General features: G+C 45.0%; 1 protein-coding gene across 8 annotated transcripts; it reads left to right on the top strand.

Moving 5' to 3' along the window:
• The first annotated feature begins 5,125 nt into the window (after positions 1-5,125).
• On the top strand, positions 5,126-14,176 carry LOC112874973. 8 transcript variants are annotated; one of them, XM_025938615.1, is made up of 21 exons: positions 5,126-5,345; positions 5,447-5,820; positions 6,068-6,410; positions 6,528-6,599; positions 6,699-6,897; positions 6,997-7,060; positions 7,466-7,698; positions 7,798-7,891; positions 8,036-8,120; positions 8,211-8,270; positions 8,367-8,419; positions 8,589-8,725; positions 11,540-11,639; positions 11,736-11,793; positions 11,880-11,933; positions 12,019-12,237; positions 12,323-12,378; positions 12,509-12,568; positions 12,767-12,860; positions 13,289-13,429; positions 13,929-14,176. In XM_025938615.1, the coding sequence occupies exons 2-21, from the start codon at positions 5,615-5,617 to the stop codon at positions 14,154-14,156; spliced, it is 2,556 nt and encodes an 851-aa protein (XP_025794400.1). In that variant the 5' UTR covers positions 5,126-5,345; positions 5,447-5,614; the 3' UTR covers positions 14,157-14,176. The 8 variants fall into 8 exon arrangements, 6 of the variants coding, with proteins under 6 accessions (XP_025794400.1, XP_025794398.1, XP_025794399.1 ...); XM_025938613.1 differs by having other exon boundaries at positions 5,132-5,345; positions 7,466-7,891; XR_003225084.1 differs by lacking the exon at positions 13,929-14,176 and adding an exon at positions 12,641-12,708 and having other exon boundaries at positions 5,133-5,345; positions 7,466-7,891; positions 12,790-12,860.
• The last annotated feature ends 14 nt before the right edge of the window (positions 14,177-14,190 follow it).

The following is a 14,190-nucleotide window of genomic DNA, read 5'->3' as shown; positions in this document are numbered from 1 at the left end:
AGTACCAAAACACCTTTTTAGGTCCGCCCTTTGTTCTGTTGCAGTCCTCATCATCACCACCATCTTTTCTACGGTTGAATCGATCGAGTCCACAGACAGGGCACTTCTCAAGGTCCTGATAATTCGAGCCACGATAGAGAATGCAATCATTCTTGCACGCATGGATCTTTTCCACCTCCAATCCCAACGGGCAGATAATCTGTTTGGCCTCATAAACGGTCTCAGGGACGGTGTTGCCTTGTGGAAGCATGTCCTTAAGGAGTGCTAACAACTCCTTGAAACTGCCATCACTCCATCCGTGGATTGCTTTCAACTGGAAAAGCTTCACCATCACAAATAGCCTTGAGTATTTCAATCCACAACCAGGATAGAAAGTTTTCTTAGAGTCTTCGATCATCCTCTTGTACTTTCCGAATTCGGCTCCTTTGAACTCATCGTCGCCGTGTCTGTCAGCATTGCAAACCATCTCCTCTATGTTATCAACCTGTCAAGCCAGACATGAAAAGTCATATTAGCACGACCTTATTATTCTAATTGTAAGCTTTATTATGGGGCCGGGTTTGAGTACTACCTGTTCCATGATGTCGGCATTGCTCAACCCTAGTATATCCGCCTCATCCACATCGTCGTCCTCTTCTTCGACAACACTATGGACCTCCCTCTCCACATAGGAATCCCTACTCTCTGCTTCATTAAGTCCTTCTTCACCGTGTTTATTCTAACATCGATAATCCTCCATGAATCCACGTTTGATCAAGTGTGATTTCAACACGTGCTCTTGAAGATATCGCTTCTCGTTTTTGCAATTTTTGCATGGGCAATAGAGATACTGTATACCATTGTCCACCATATCTTTCTTCGCGTTCTTAATGAAGGCTTCAACACCATCCATAAAGTCCTTGCAAAGGCGTGGACCATACATCCAACGCTGATACGACATCTATATAGAATATGAAATCAAAACGTTAGGATTCTCATAGTTTGGGGCCATGCACAACTAGTGTTTAAGTTCAAATATTGTTAGATGGCAAATGACATGATATCATGTGCTAGAAAAAATATTTTAAGATTTTCATCTTTACTTTTCATGCTATATGATTTATCTCGGATTTATTTAGTATTAGATGCTCTTAACGTCTGAAGACAATCATGGAAAAATCTTGGTGTATTTTCGAACATAAGTTATAATGCCCTATTCTAGCCATAAAAGTTTGAACTTAGAACTTAATTATTACATGGTGAACCAAAAGAATCGATATCATATCGGAGTTACCTTGCCACTGCCCCCGCGACACACGACAGCAAGAAGAGGCTCGATCGTGCTCCAGCCGCCCGCCGCGACACGCTCCCCACGAGATCTCCACCGCCCGCCGCGGCAGATCCACCCAGCCGCACATCCGCCAGCACCACTTTCCCCAGATCCACCCAGCCGCACCACCAAAGTATCAGACTGCAAGTTCGGATAGCTTGTTCGGACCTCCAGACCCCCAGGCGGGTCTTGTCTGAGGTGGGAACAAATGCAAGACGCCCATGATCTGAGACGAGCCTTGCAGTCGCGCGTCTCCCATCCTCATGATCTGAGACGTTCCGTCCAAAGGCGCGTCTCCCATCTGATGATCTGAGACGAGCCTTCCAGTGACGCGTCTCCAGACCCCCAGGCGGGTCTTGTCTGAGGTGGGAACAAATGCAAGACGCCCATGATCTGAGACGAGCCTTGCAGTTGCGCGTCTCCCATCCTCATGATCTGAGACGTTCCGTCCAAAAGCTCGTCTCCCATCTCATGATCTGAGACGAGCCTTCCAGTGACGCGTCTCCCATTTGTCTCAGTAAAGTAAAGCGAGACGCGTCCCGGCTATTTATCGAAAGAAAATTATAGTCACGAGATGTACTGCTGAACGAGATGACCACGGCTGAAATCCCCCTCCCCAGCGTCCCGGAGACCGAGGACCTCGCCACCGCCAAAATCCCCCTCCCCAGCGTGCCGGAGACCGCGGCGCTCGGCATCACCCTCCTCGGCGCATCCTCCGAGACCGCCGCGCTCCCGGAGTGCACCGCTTCGGAGATCACAGCGGTCGCCACCGGCAGATCTGCGGCGCCTCCTCCAACGGGCTTCTGCACCACCAGCCGCAGATCTGTGACACGGGGACCGCAGCTCCCTTCACCACCAACATCCCCGGGCTTCTCCACCACCAGCCGCAGATCTGCGACACCGGGACCACAACGCCCTTCACCACCAACATCCCCCGCGCATAAGGATCGGGTACCTCCCATTGTTGAATGTATTTGTTGGAATCGTCGCATTCTGCCTGAATCTGCATCAGCAAACCCACGGAGGAAGCTTCTCTTTGTTTGCTTTAGTGGTAGTACTCTATCGATTTCTATTGTCTCACGAAACCCACGAAACACGAGCTGGCCCAGGATGAAATTTCCGAGCTGGTCGAAGCTGTTTAGCTGCTTCGGCGGCTGCCTCCTCTGCAGCGACTGTTCAGTCACCCTAAACTGCTGTGGCTCGGGGAACAACAACGTTTACAAGGGGGAGGACGGTGATTCAGCTCGCGAAGCTGATAGCGCTCGTAAGCCAGCGCCATTGCCTGATTTAATATCTATCTAATAATTAATATCGATGTAATAATAATTGCTGGATTTAGCTAGACATTGTAATGCTGGATTTAGCTAGACATTGTAATGTATTGTGAGATTATTTGTATTTCAGACATTGTAATGTATTGCTGGATTTACTAATGTAATGTAATGTAAGCCGGTTCGTTCGGTTTCAAGGGATTGATTCCATGTAATATGTATTGTACGCTACAGACGCGCCACCGCCACCCCCCCGATCAATGCGAGACGAGCCTTACTAAGGCCCGTCTCGCATTACTTGTCAGCGATTTTTATAAAGCCACAGAAATTAATGCGCGACGAGCCTTAGTAAGGCGCGTCTCTCATTACTTTCTGTGGCTTTATAAAATGATCGGAGACAAGCCCTCCCACGGCGCGTCTCGCATTGAGGTGGGAACAAATGCGAGACGAGCCACTTTAAGGCGCATCTCAGATCTTAAAATGATCGGAGACGTGCCCTACCACGGCCCGTCTGGCATTTGTCTCTTACCCTCCCCCACCCCACGCAGCGCCGCGCCCGCATTTTTAGCGCGTCTTTCTTTCTGTAATCTGCGACGTGCCCTTAGAGGCTTGTCTCAGATTGCTTGCTCCTATTTGCTGTTTTGGCGTAGTGTTAGCGGCAGGGTTGCCGATACGGTATTTAGCGGGCTATAGCCGATATTTAATAGGCTATAGCCAACTTCAACGGGCTAAATTTTACAGCGGCTGTCTTTTCTAACTGCTATAGTTGACTATAACGGGAGTTATAACCAGCTATTTAAAACCTTGATCAAAACCAATGGCGCCCAGTCATCCTTGTTACCTTTGCAGCAGCGGTGCCGCCGGTGCACGTGCACCCGGGAGGGCTCTTCCCGACCCGGCAGTTTAGTGCAGGATCTCTCGATAGGGAGCCAGGGATCCAGGACAAGGAGAAAGCGGGAGGTAGTTACGGATTTGATTAGAGTGCGGCGGCAGTTTTGGATTTAGGGCATGCATTGCAAGCGGGAGCAATTCGAGAAGGGGATGTCAGTTGGGATCCTAGGTAGAATCTTTGTTTCGAAGTCTACAATTTTTTTAAAAAAAATTTGAGTCCACTTACTCATGTTAATATTGTTTCAAGCTAGCTATAAACATTATTTAATAATCACGTCATTTTAGTTCCAAATAGATTAATAATTGCATTAACATGCCATGATACATAAAGTGGCCTCCCCACTATTTCGGCAGCAGTTTTGAACGGGACTCTTCATTTTATATAGGAGCGTGGAAGGGAATTTACCATCATTTATGTTAAAAATAGTGGAGGGAGGCATATAGGAAATATTAAATTAGAGGCTTCTAGGAAATACTCCATTTAGAAGGCGTAGTTTGGCTTCCAAGTTCACGCTGACTTGCAAATAATTAGTTGAATGGCACAAGATTGAAACAATTTTCACATTTAGAAACACTTGTTAACAATTATACATACGTAACCATCAATAAAAATTAAAAATAGAGTTCATGGTCAAAGTGGATTTTGAAAATTGAAGTACAGCATATATATAGAATTGATGAGAAAATGAGCAATATACACTTATACGCCGTTAAGTTGGTCCAAACCCTCTGATCTGCCTCGACCCGGTTCGGTTTTAGGGGTTTGTAGCCGCCGGCAGCTACGCAGTGCCTGCCCCACCGCCATGTCTTGCCGCTAGGTCATCCAGCTCAATCACACGCCCATTTGTTACACCCGCAAATGTTTACGGTCACGCGCGCGGGTGCAAATAAACGAGTCGCAGAAGCCCAGTGCTCGGTCCCTGCAAGTGGGTCCAGGTCTTCTTCCTCCTCGCGATGCTAGCCGGTGGGTGGTGGAAGGTGGGGGATCGGCAAGGGGTGGGAGGTGGGGGAATGGCCGGTGGCGAGATCACCTCCGCCCAGGATGGTGGTTGAGGCGGCGGTTAGGGTTAGAATTTTGGGGTGGGGGCTTCCATGATCGGCAGCTATAGAGGGGGAGGGTAGGGGCGACGGTGACTCGACGGTGGTGACAGTTCGGCCGATGTAGTCGAGATGGCATGGGAGCGTCGCTGGCCGGCCGGAGCTGGATCTCCGGCGGGCGGAGGTAAGAAGAAGGCTAGGGTCAAAGGCCGGTGGTACGGTGGTCGATGGGCGGATGGCGTGGTGGCGGATTCGGTGGCAAGAACCGCCGAAGATGGAGGCGGCGGCGGGGGCGAGCATGTCCTGCCGTCGTGTCGCCTTCCAATCACGCGCGTTGCAACCGTTACACTGGTTTTGCGCGAAAAGAAGTCGTGGTTTTTCTCTGAGCCGCGCAGGTGCTATCAGCGCTGCAATTCGATAAATACGTGGGACGACGTCGAACGACCGGAGCGGCAATATCTTCTTCCGCAACGGCACAACGGCCACCATCCTTGATCGATGCAGCAGCCGGAGGAATGCGCCTCGACAGCGGCCGGCGAGTATATCCGCAGCGTTAGGGATCTGTTGCCCTTCCTGCTGCACGTTCCAGTAACCTACCGCTTCGCGAAGAAAGATGTGAGGACGCCGAGTCGCCGACCACAAAACCCCTCGACCCGGTTCGGTTCGGGCGAGGCACCCCCGCCCGCGGTCCGCTCCCCCGCCGCCGCCTCTGCTTTCCTTGCGCTGGTTTTTAGTCGCTGCGCCTCCGCGCGCAGGCCCGGCTCGAGGGATTCGTCACCGACGGCGGCTACGCCTGCGCCTGCCCCGCCTCCTCCTCCTGCGGCTACCGCGGCAAGGTCAGCCAGCTCGATCGCAGGCCCATCTGTTTCCGGAACACTCCACCGGTTTTGTGGCTTCGCTCGGAGAGAATTGAGGGTTTTTTCTCCGCGCCGCGCAGGTGCTGTCGGCGCTGCAATTCGAGAAGCACGCGGGGGCGGAGTCGAAGAATCAGAACGGCCACATCTTCCTCGGCAACGGCAAGTCGCTCTACGCCCTCTTCCAGGAGCTCAGGGACGTGCCCGCCGAAGCGTTCGCGGAGAAGTTCGAGGCGGCCGCAGGGGTGCCCATGACCATGGCCGCCGCCGAAGCGTCGCCTGCGCCGCAGGGGCCGCGTCAGGGGCACCAGCCGGGAGCGCCCGCTAGCTGGGAACCGAACGGGGTTCAGGTTGACGGCGCGACGGCGGAGCCCCCTTCGTCGCCGGCGCCCGCGCGTGGCAACGTGGATATGTTGACCGAGGAGGAGAAGGCCAGCTTGTGTCTGCTTGGTTTGAGGTGAGCGATTCCCCTGGTTGATTTGTGCTTGGAAGTGTCTATGCGGTTGGTGTGCTTGATTTGTGCTTGGAACTGTCTATGCGGTGGTGTAATTTCCACTAATTTCGTAGCGAGTCGTAGCTCCTCACTGGTACTCAGGGTGCTGTTTTCTACAATAACCCGATAGAATTAAACAAGTATATATCCAATCATCTCAATTAGAACTCGTTGCAGGTTTATGCCAGTCTTAACCCTCCTTTTTTTTTAGCAGAGAAAGTTGTTCCACGATTCAGTCGGACCTTATGGACGGCGTTGAAGGGCCTGCTACAGAACAGATCGAAGATGCAGCAGGTGGTGACTGCGCCATGCCTGATGTTAAAGAGAGAAGGAAAGGAGCTGGTGAGCGACGATCTAGGTATGGTAGTTTGTCAACAATAGTTCCTGTTGAAGTGCGAATGGCGGAAACAAAGTATAGTTTGTCAACAATAACTCCTGTTAAAGTGCGAATTACGGAAACAAAGTATCAGCTAGACAGTTACCTTAAAGACGTTAGAGGATTGCTGTCCACTGGGCTTCTTGAAGGTTTCAAGGTGACCTACAAGAAGGATGAGGTGTGTGTTTTTCCTGCTGACTGTAGCATTGTAGGTTTGGCATGAATGCTAATTGAAAACCTAGGGTTTTTATTTATCTCAAGGACAACATATATGCTTCCATTTTGTGATGTTTAGGTGGAGAAGATTGGACGGATAAGGGGGCAGGGGTATTCTTGTGGCTGCTCAGAGTGCAATTACAGTAGAAATGTAAGCTTTCTGTTACTGGCTGTGTTCCTTCAATTTTAAATTCCTTGCTTCTTCATAAATTGTCTTGTACCTGACCTCATGATGTCTGATAAACTGTAGGTTATGAATGCATGTGAGTTTGAACAGCATTCTGGTCAGTCATCCAACAACCAGAATGATCACATCTTCTTGGAAACCGGGATTTCTCTATTCAGGGTGGTGAAAGCTCTCAAACATTATAGGCTTAACATGCTTGGCGAATTCATTGAAGAAACTATTGGCTTCCCTCCTAATATGAATGAGTATAACAAGTGGAAAGGTATTTTAGCGAGTACCTAAGGGTATGTTGCTTTTGTGATTTGCTCAGAATATGCTAATTTTTCCCTTGTCCTATCTTCTGTATTTGTTGGCCATTTAGCTTCATTTCAAAAGAGGAAAGATTATTCAGATGATGTAGCTTCGGATGGTTGTTCAACTCAGGGGTAAGTTACAGGGCATCCAAATTTCAGAGGGACTTACATTCAGATTTATAAATATGTATATGTTGTGCCTTGATATTTTCAAGACCTATTTGTTTTCTATGCATCAATAGTTTTACCTATTGTTTCGGGTCTTGAACTGCTGTGTACACTCGGTTAACCCGATTGACCTTGCAAGGGATGGCTTGGGCATTAATGCCATACAGTTTCAGTGAGAGGTGGTTCTTAACTTTGGGCTATCTATCCTATGCTTGCTAATTTATTTTCAATATTTTAACCATATTTTTAGCAAACATTTTAACCATTTTTATGAAGTACACTGCCAATTTGCAGTTAGTTACATTTAAATTATTACAATACACCTCATACTCATACTAACTTCACCTTGCTTTGAAACCTCACATGTAGTTCACGGGAGTTGGCTGTGGGGGAGATGATTTATAGTTTGACGCACTTAAAAGAATCTGCCAGCAGTAGCATCTTAAACCTTAATTGGAGTGCATCCAAAAGGCGGTCTGAGAGACAGTTTAAACGTGGAGGCTCTGAGACTTCAACTCCATCCCTGAGTAGAAGCCAAGACAAAGGAGTTTCTGGCCTCTCTACTGGTACCTCAAAGAAGAATGGCACTGAAGATACTCATAGTGAGAACACAGTAGGTCCTTTCAGCATCGACGATGTAAAACCCGATTCTCCAGAACCTACTGTAATAATACCCGATTGCTCAAATCATGATCCCACAGACTTAGGGCTTCCTTTATCAAGTCCAGTAACAATCGCTCAAGAGCCACTTCCAAACTCCAACATAGACTCAAAGTCAAAAGAATCAAAAACGAGGTAAAGGATCAAATCTTCAGCATTTCCTTGCCATTTGTAATATTTAGGGTATCTTTCTGCAAACACTGGAGAAAGGTCGGTTCTTTTACATGACATTATATTGAAACGATGCATAACCCATAAATGTGGTTTGTTTCCTCTCAGGGATACCACTTTGCATCCACTGATTTTCAAGGAGGGTGGCCTTCCAGATAATACTTTATTGACTTACAAGTTGAAGAACGGAGAGGTGCTCTGGATATGTCATGAACTGCCCCTTTTCAACAATCACCTTTAGTTTTAGCACTGTTAAGAGGACTCACGCTTCATTGTGTTTTAGGCTCTAAAGCAAGGGTATAAGCGGGGGACAGGAATAGTCTGTAATTGTTGCAATCAAGAGGTACAAAACTAAGCGATAGGGGAATTTTGTTTCTTATGATGTAATTATTCTGCTCAAGGATCAACGGGTGTTTTTGTTGTTATCTTTTGACTCCAGTTTACTCCTTCGCACTTTGAAGAACATGCTGGCATGGGGAGAAGACGGCAACCGTAAGCACCACCATTTTGGAAAGAAATTGTGTCTGACCTTAACCTTTTACTCATATAAGAGCTAAGAATTCAAAACATCATTCGTTAAAGTATTTGTAATTATTTGAACGTGAAGAAAAAGTTCTTGGGTGTTTCAGTTCATTTAAGTGATGAGTATTTTATGTTTCAGGTATCGCAACATTTATACATCAGAAGGGGTAACACTTCATAAGCTAGCGCTGCAATTGCAAGATCGTTTGAATTCAAATGGATTTGGCACTGCTAATGTTTCTAGCTTTAGTGACTACCCTAACCTTACTTCTTCAGGTAACTTGATGGGTGTTGTCTATATGCTGAGGTTCATTACAATAGCTCATTTATTTTTCTGGTTATAATTCATTAAGTTATCTAGTTTAGTTTGCTGCATGTTGTGTGGTTATGTTTCATGACTCTTTCAAATTAGCAGCTACTCCACTGTGGCCTTTGTGAATACTCAGGCATATAGATGTCTATGTGTTGTCCTGTTAAAAGAAGGGTATCCTGCTGCAATTATATATCATAGTTAACCATGTTGGAACTCAATGATCATATTTTCTCTGCATAGTTTTTCCTTAGTCCATAGGATCTGGTAGTTAAGAGCCTCATTCCTTGTTTTTTAAGGAATGAAATTATTTTGAAGTTACAACCCCTCTAAGGACAAAGTTTTAAATAAGGACATTTGAATATTCATGTTGTGGCAAGACCGTTTCAGGTTAAATTTTCCCCATCCTTAGGGAAATATTCCTGACTACCAGTCATCATATCAAATTGCTTTCACATGTCTCATTACTTTATTGAGCTGGGTTCATTGTTTTCTGATGACTTTTGTAAGAGATAGATATTTATGTAAAATGTCCCAGTTGATGGTTTTGTGGCGTTGGATCCTTGGATTATGTTGAGGAACTAGGATCTGGGCTATTTTAGTCTTTTAGACTATGAGGTTGATACCTGAGCTAGATGGAAAAGCTTCAAGCAAGCACTGCTGGTGATGAACTATTTGCACTGGGCATTTTCCATTTCAAATACAACAAGAACAACAACAACAACTTAGCCTTTTGTCCCAAGCAAGTTGGGGTAGGCTAGAGATGAAACCCACAGAAAACAAGAATAAGAAACACAAAAAGGGCACAAGCCAAAGGAAGAGTTAGGGGTTAAACAAAAAGTAACAAAGGTCACGGTTCAGGTACGTTAATTGCTAATCTCCAAGCGCTCCTATCCATAGCTAATTCCTTAGCGATATTCCACTCCTTAAGGTCTCTCTTAACCGTTTCGTCACAAGTTAGTCTAGGTCTACCTCTACCTCTCTTTACATTATCGCCCCGCTTTAAAACTCCAGTACACATCGGCGCCTCGGGAGGCCTCCGTTGTACATGTCCAAACCATCTCAACCGATGTTGAATCACCTTCTCCTCGATAGGTGCCACCCCTACCCTATCTCGAATCTCTTCGTTCCGGACTCTATCCCTTCTTGTATGCCCGCAGAACCAACGCAGCATACGCATCTCTGCTACACTCAGTTGCTGGACATGTCGCCTTTTTGTAGGCCAACATTCAGCACCGTATAGCATCGCCGGGCGAATCGCCGTCCTATAGAACTTACGTTTTAGCCTCTGTGGCACCTTCTTGTCATAGAGGATGCCCGAAGCCTGCCGCCACTTCAACCAACCGGCTGAAATTCTATGTCTAACATCTTCATCAATGTCTCCATCTTTCTGAAGCATTGATCCTAGATACTGGAAAGTATTTTTTTTGGCCACCACTTGACCTTCGAGGCTAACGTCCCCATCCTCATGCCTAGTCGGGCTAAAGTCGCACATCATATACTCGGTCTTGGTCCTACTCAGTCTGAACCCCCTCGACTCTAGCGTGTGTCTCCACAGCTCTAACTTCATATTAACCCCTGCCCTACTCTCGTCAACTAGCACCACATCATCAGCAAAGAGCATACACCAGGGGATATCACCCTGTATACCCCTTGTAACCTCATCCATCACCAAAGCAAATAGATAAGAGCATTTTCCATTTCAAATGATGTAAACAATTAATTTTTTTTGAAAAGAACAATTAAAAATTTAAAATATGGATGAAAGAGGTAATATGGCAATCCCCTCATGGAGGTTTCTCAAGGCGAGACATTGTTACTCGTGACTCGTGTGCCAAAGTTCTGCGAAGGGCAGGGCATGGTGCACAACCATCACACTTCACGAGGAGAATAGTTTCTTTCTGCTGGGATCCCTCCTGTGGATTGGAAAGCTTGTATTTATCCTTACTCCCAAGGCCTCTTTTGTCTAAAGAATATACTTCTAGCAAGTAAAGGATGATGGGTAGTGACTTCTGACTAGGCAGTGCTTCTTACCTGACCAGTGACCATAGTGTTGGAGTTGTGGAACAGTGAAACTTTTGGGATGGCAATGTGGCTTTCAAGCCAGGCATCTCCTATTCTTGGTGGCTTTAATACTCCCAGCCTTTACTCGTTTTGCCTTACAAGGACTTGCTGTACCAAGAGCTTGATAAGTTCTAGTCTTATTCATGCGCTACTATTTTGAGATGGATAAAGTATTGGTGTATACTGTGGTTGTAGAGGGGGTTTATCTGTATTTGGATTTAAAGTTTAGATTCTTTTTTGTTGGGTTGAAGTTTCCTTTTCCTTTGCTATCATCACTGCCTGTTCTGCCTTTCCAGTCCCTTTTCTGTTAGATTGTACTAGAGCTCCGATTTGTTCCTTACCATATGTTTAATTTCTCCCACTTGTTGATCTAGTAGCTAGAAATGGTTTCTTCATTTCTATCTTCTTGTGTGTTTAAAGTGTGTGATTTTCTTGGTTTATGCACCTTCTGCTGATACATTATGCTCCCAATATTTTTATAAGTGAGCACAGTAGATATATTTGGTCCTTGCATTATCCAGTCACATGAGACTTTTTGCTGGCCTCAAGCAGGCCTTGTATTGCTTCCTTGGTGATATCGATTTTTATGTCAAGGCTATGCCATGTAGATTTAACTGTATTTCCTTTAGGTAAGGAGGAAGTAGTCGTAGAGCTTTATGTTTGAGTAAATAATTTACTGCCTCTCTGTGTTGCGCTAATTCGTTCCTTTATTATAGGTTGTGGCAGAGAACCTACTACCACCAGTAGACCTATCATTCCCCTGAAACGGACTTTACAAGAAAGAGTGGTCGAAACAGAGAGGTGCTCTTTCTGTGGGTAAGATTGTAATACTAAGCATTTTTTTTCCATTGGCAGATTAACAGGGATTCGATGAGCTCATATATGAAAATTTGCATCTTTACATAATATCAGGGATGGCCACACGACGCTTGGAAATATCGATCCAGATACAATAGTCTTTTGTAACCAGGTCTGTTATGCTCAATGCTTACATCCAACTAATTGTCTTTGATACTTGGATTACTGGCTTGCAAACTATGCCTTATTACTTTACAGTGTGAGAGACCATGCCATATTAAATGCTACAACACTGGACTTGAAAAAAAGAAGGTTTGTGACCTTTTCACTTACATTTGCAAAAGGAAAGTCTGCCATTGTAAAAAGTATCACTGAATGGTTAAATTGAACATTTTAGGTGCCCCTAGAAATTTTGAAAGAATATATGCAATTTTGCTTCCTGTGCTGCGAAATATGTCGATTGCTTCGTGCCCGTCTAGATGAAGGGCTGGAAAAGTGTGAAGAGATTGCCTTTCTCAGACGGATAAGATCAAATATTTGTTGGCGGCTTTTAAGTGGAATGAATGCATGTAGTGATTTGCAGCTCTACATGCCTCAGGTCATTGATATCCTCAAAGTAAGTTCTTTGACTTATAAATTTGCATCTCCTTTCAGTAGCTTTTTTACTGCTATAGTCTCACCTTGATCTCTGTACTTTATAGGATGCATTTGCGGAAACTGCTGAGCACAGTGGTGTCTTCTCGGATATGGTTTATGCGTAGGTTCTTATTTTGCCACTTCTTGACTTGTCAAGTGGTGTATGAGTAGTTTCATTGATCTGCATTCACTCTTCAGCCTTTTTGTTCATATATTGAAGTCTGTAAACAATCTAAACTTCATTGTTGCAGCAAGAATGTAGAAGGAGAGAAGGATTTTCGAGGAATGTATTGTGCAGTGTTAACTGCAAGGTATTTCATCATTATGATATTTTGTGTTTCTTCTGGTCTGCTCGCAGTGATGCCTCCATTATGTTTTTGCAGTGCTGCATCAAACTTAGCAAAAAGAGCTCCTATATAAACCTCAGATTGTTAGCCCTCGAACTGAGTTTGTATGATTATCTTTTCCTGATATTCTTACTCCCCCCCCCCCTTTTGATTTTATTGCAGTACGCATGTTGTGTCTGCTGCAGTTCTGAAAGTGCGCATGGAACGAGTTGCAGAGTTGGTCCTTGTTGCTACTCGTAGTGAGTGCCGGAAGAAGGTGAAAATGAATTCGAGACACTACGTAGTGAATGCTGTCAATTATCTCATGTAAAAGTGATTTTGCATGTCCCACTCCTCAAAAAAGGGGTACATAACTACAGAATGTTAATTGTTCACTGACAAGAGAATCCACTAATAATTTTCTGATAGGTTTATGCTGCAACTTCAAACAATAAATAAAGTTATTTTCAGAAAAATTCGGAATATGTTTGCACATCAAGCATAACTCCTATAGGCTGATATTTTGTAGAGTGTTTTCACTCTGTTCACTCATAAATCCTCTTATATCTAATTATCTTTCCTGGGTCCCTTCACCTACGCATATAGGAATACATTTTTCTTTTATAAACGCCTTTACGTTTTGATAATTCTGAATGGATATTTTAGCAAATTGTGAGTCTTATTCTTTGGTATTTCTTTCTGCAGGGCTACTTTGTACTTCTCCTAAAGTCTATCGAGGCACATTTGAGAGCCTGGAACGTAAACCTTCTTACAGCGCCTGTTGACCCTGAAATGGCGCCAATATGGTCTGAGAAGCTCGGATTCACCATTTTATCAGATGAAGAGGTAATCACATTCAATTTATTGCATATTCCACTGGTTCACGGAATGATGAAATCATTCTGTTATTTTTTTGAACCAAACTAACTGAATATTGCAATGTTTTTCTTCGTTTCGCTAATACTAACAGTAGTATCACTCTATTATTGTTGTGCTGCTGCCAGAAGAACTCAATGCTGGAGTTGCACCCCTTGGTGATGTTTGAGAACCTAACCTTGGTTCAAAAATCACTTGCTTGAGCAAATCTAATCTGCGCTTGTTTATACACTACATTAAAAGATATCTGGTTCATGCTGTATGGGAGACATTTGTAGATGATTTACCTGTGGCACAATTTTCTGTAGCTTAGTCTAGGATATGATTTCAGAGCACAACCTTTCTAGGAAGTAGAGATGTAAATTTTCTTTGTGCTTTTCCCCAAGTTATATTGGACCTAGATGTGTACTCAATTGCTGATTTGTTGGTTGCGCGTGTGCCGGCCTCAATTTGCCGCACACGTTTCCAGCTCGGTGTGGTTACAGCAGGTGCTCGCACCTTCATCGTGAGCTCACGCTTGCTTCCGACATGCAAAGGCGGTTCAACACCCGAATTTCTTTCTGCTATCCAGCCACGCCCACGCTTCGCAGCTTGTATGATGTTATACGAACCTCCCCCACACAATGATTCATGTTTATGCCTGGACGTTTACAATGGGTCAGAGTTCATAGTGATGTTTCAACGTTCTACTGCCTGAATATTGGTATTTTGCATCAATGTGTATGTCAGTC

Source organism: Panicum hallii, chromosome 9 (assembly GCF_002211085.1).
Source record: "Panicum hallii strain FIL2 chromosome 9, PHallii_v3.1, whole genome shotgun sequence".
Classification (NCBI taxonomy): domain Eukaryota; kingdom Viridiplantae; phylum Streptophyta; class Magnoliopsida; order Poales; family Poaceae; genus Panicum; species Panicum hallii.
Note: the sequence above shows the minus strand (reverse complement) of the source record. Positions and strands in the feature narration are given on the sequence as shown.

Bases quoted from the DNA above. Each gene is read 5' to 3' on its own strand.
- LOC112874973 (XM_025938613.1), top strand. From the start codon at position 5,615: ATGACCATGGCCGCCGCCGAAGCGTCGCCTGCGCCGCAGGGGCCGCGT. The intron at 11,934-12,018 runs GTTTGTGACCTT...TGAACATTTTAG, and splicing joins CTGGACTTGAAAAAAAGAAG to GTGCCCCTAGAAATTTTGAA. The intron at 13,430-13,928 runs GTAATCACATTC...ACACGTTTCCAG, and splicing joins CCATTTTATCAGATGAAGAG to CTCGGTGTGGTTACAGCAGG.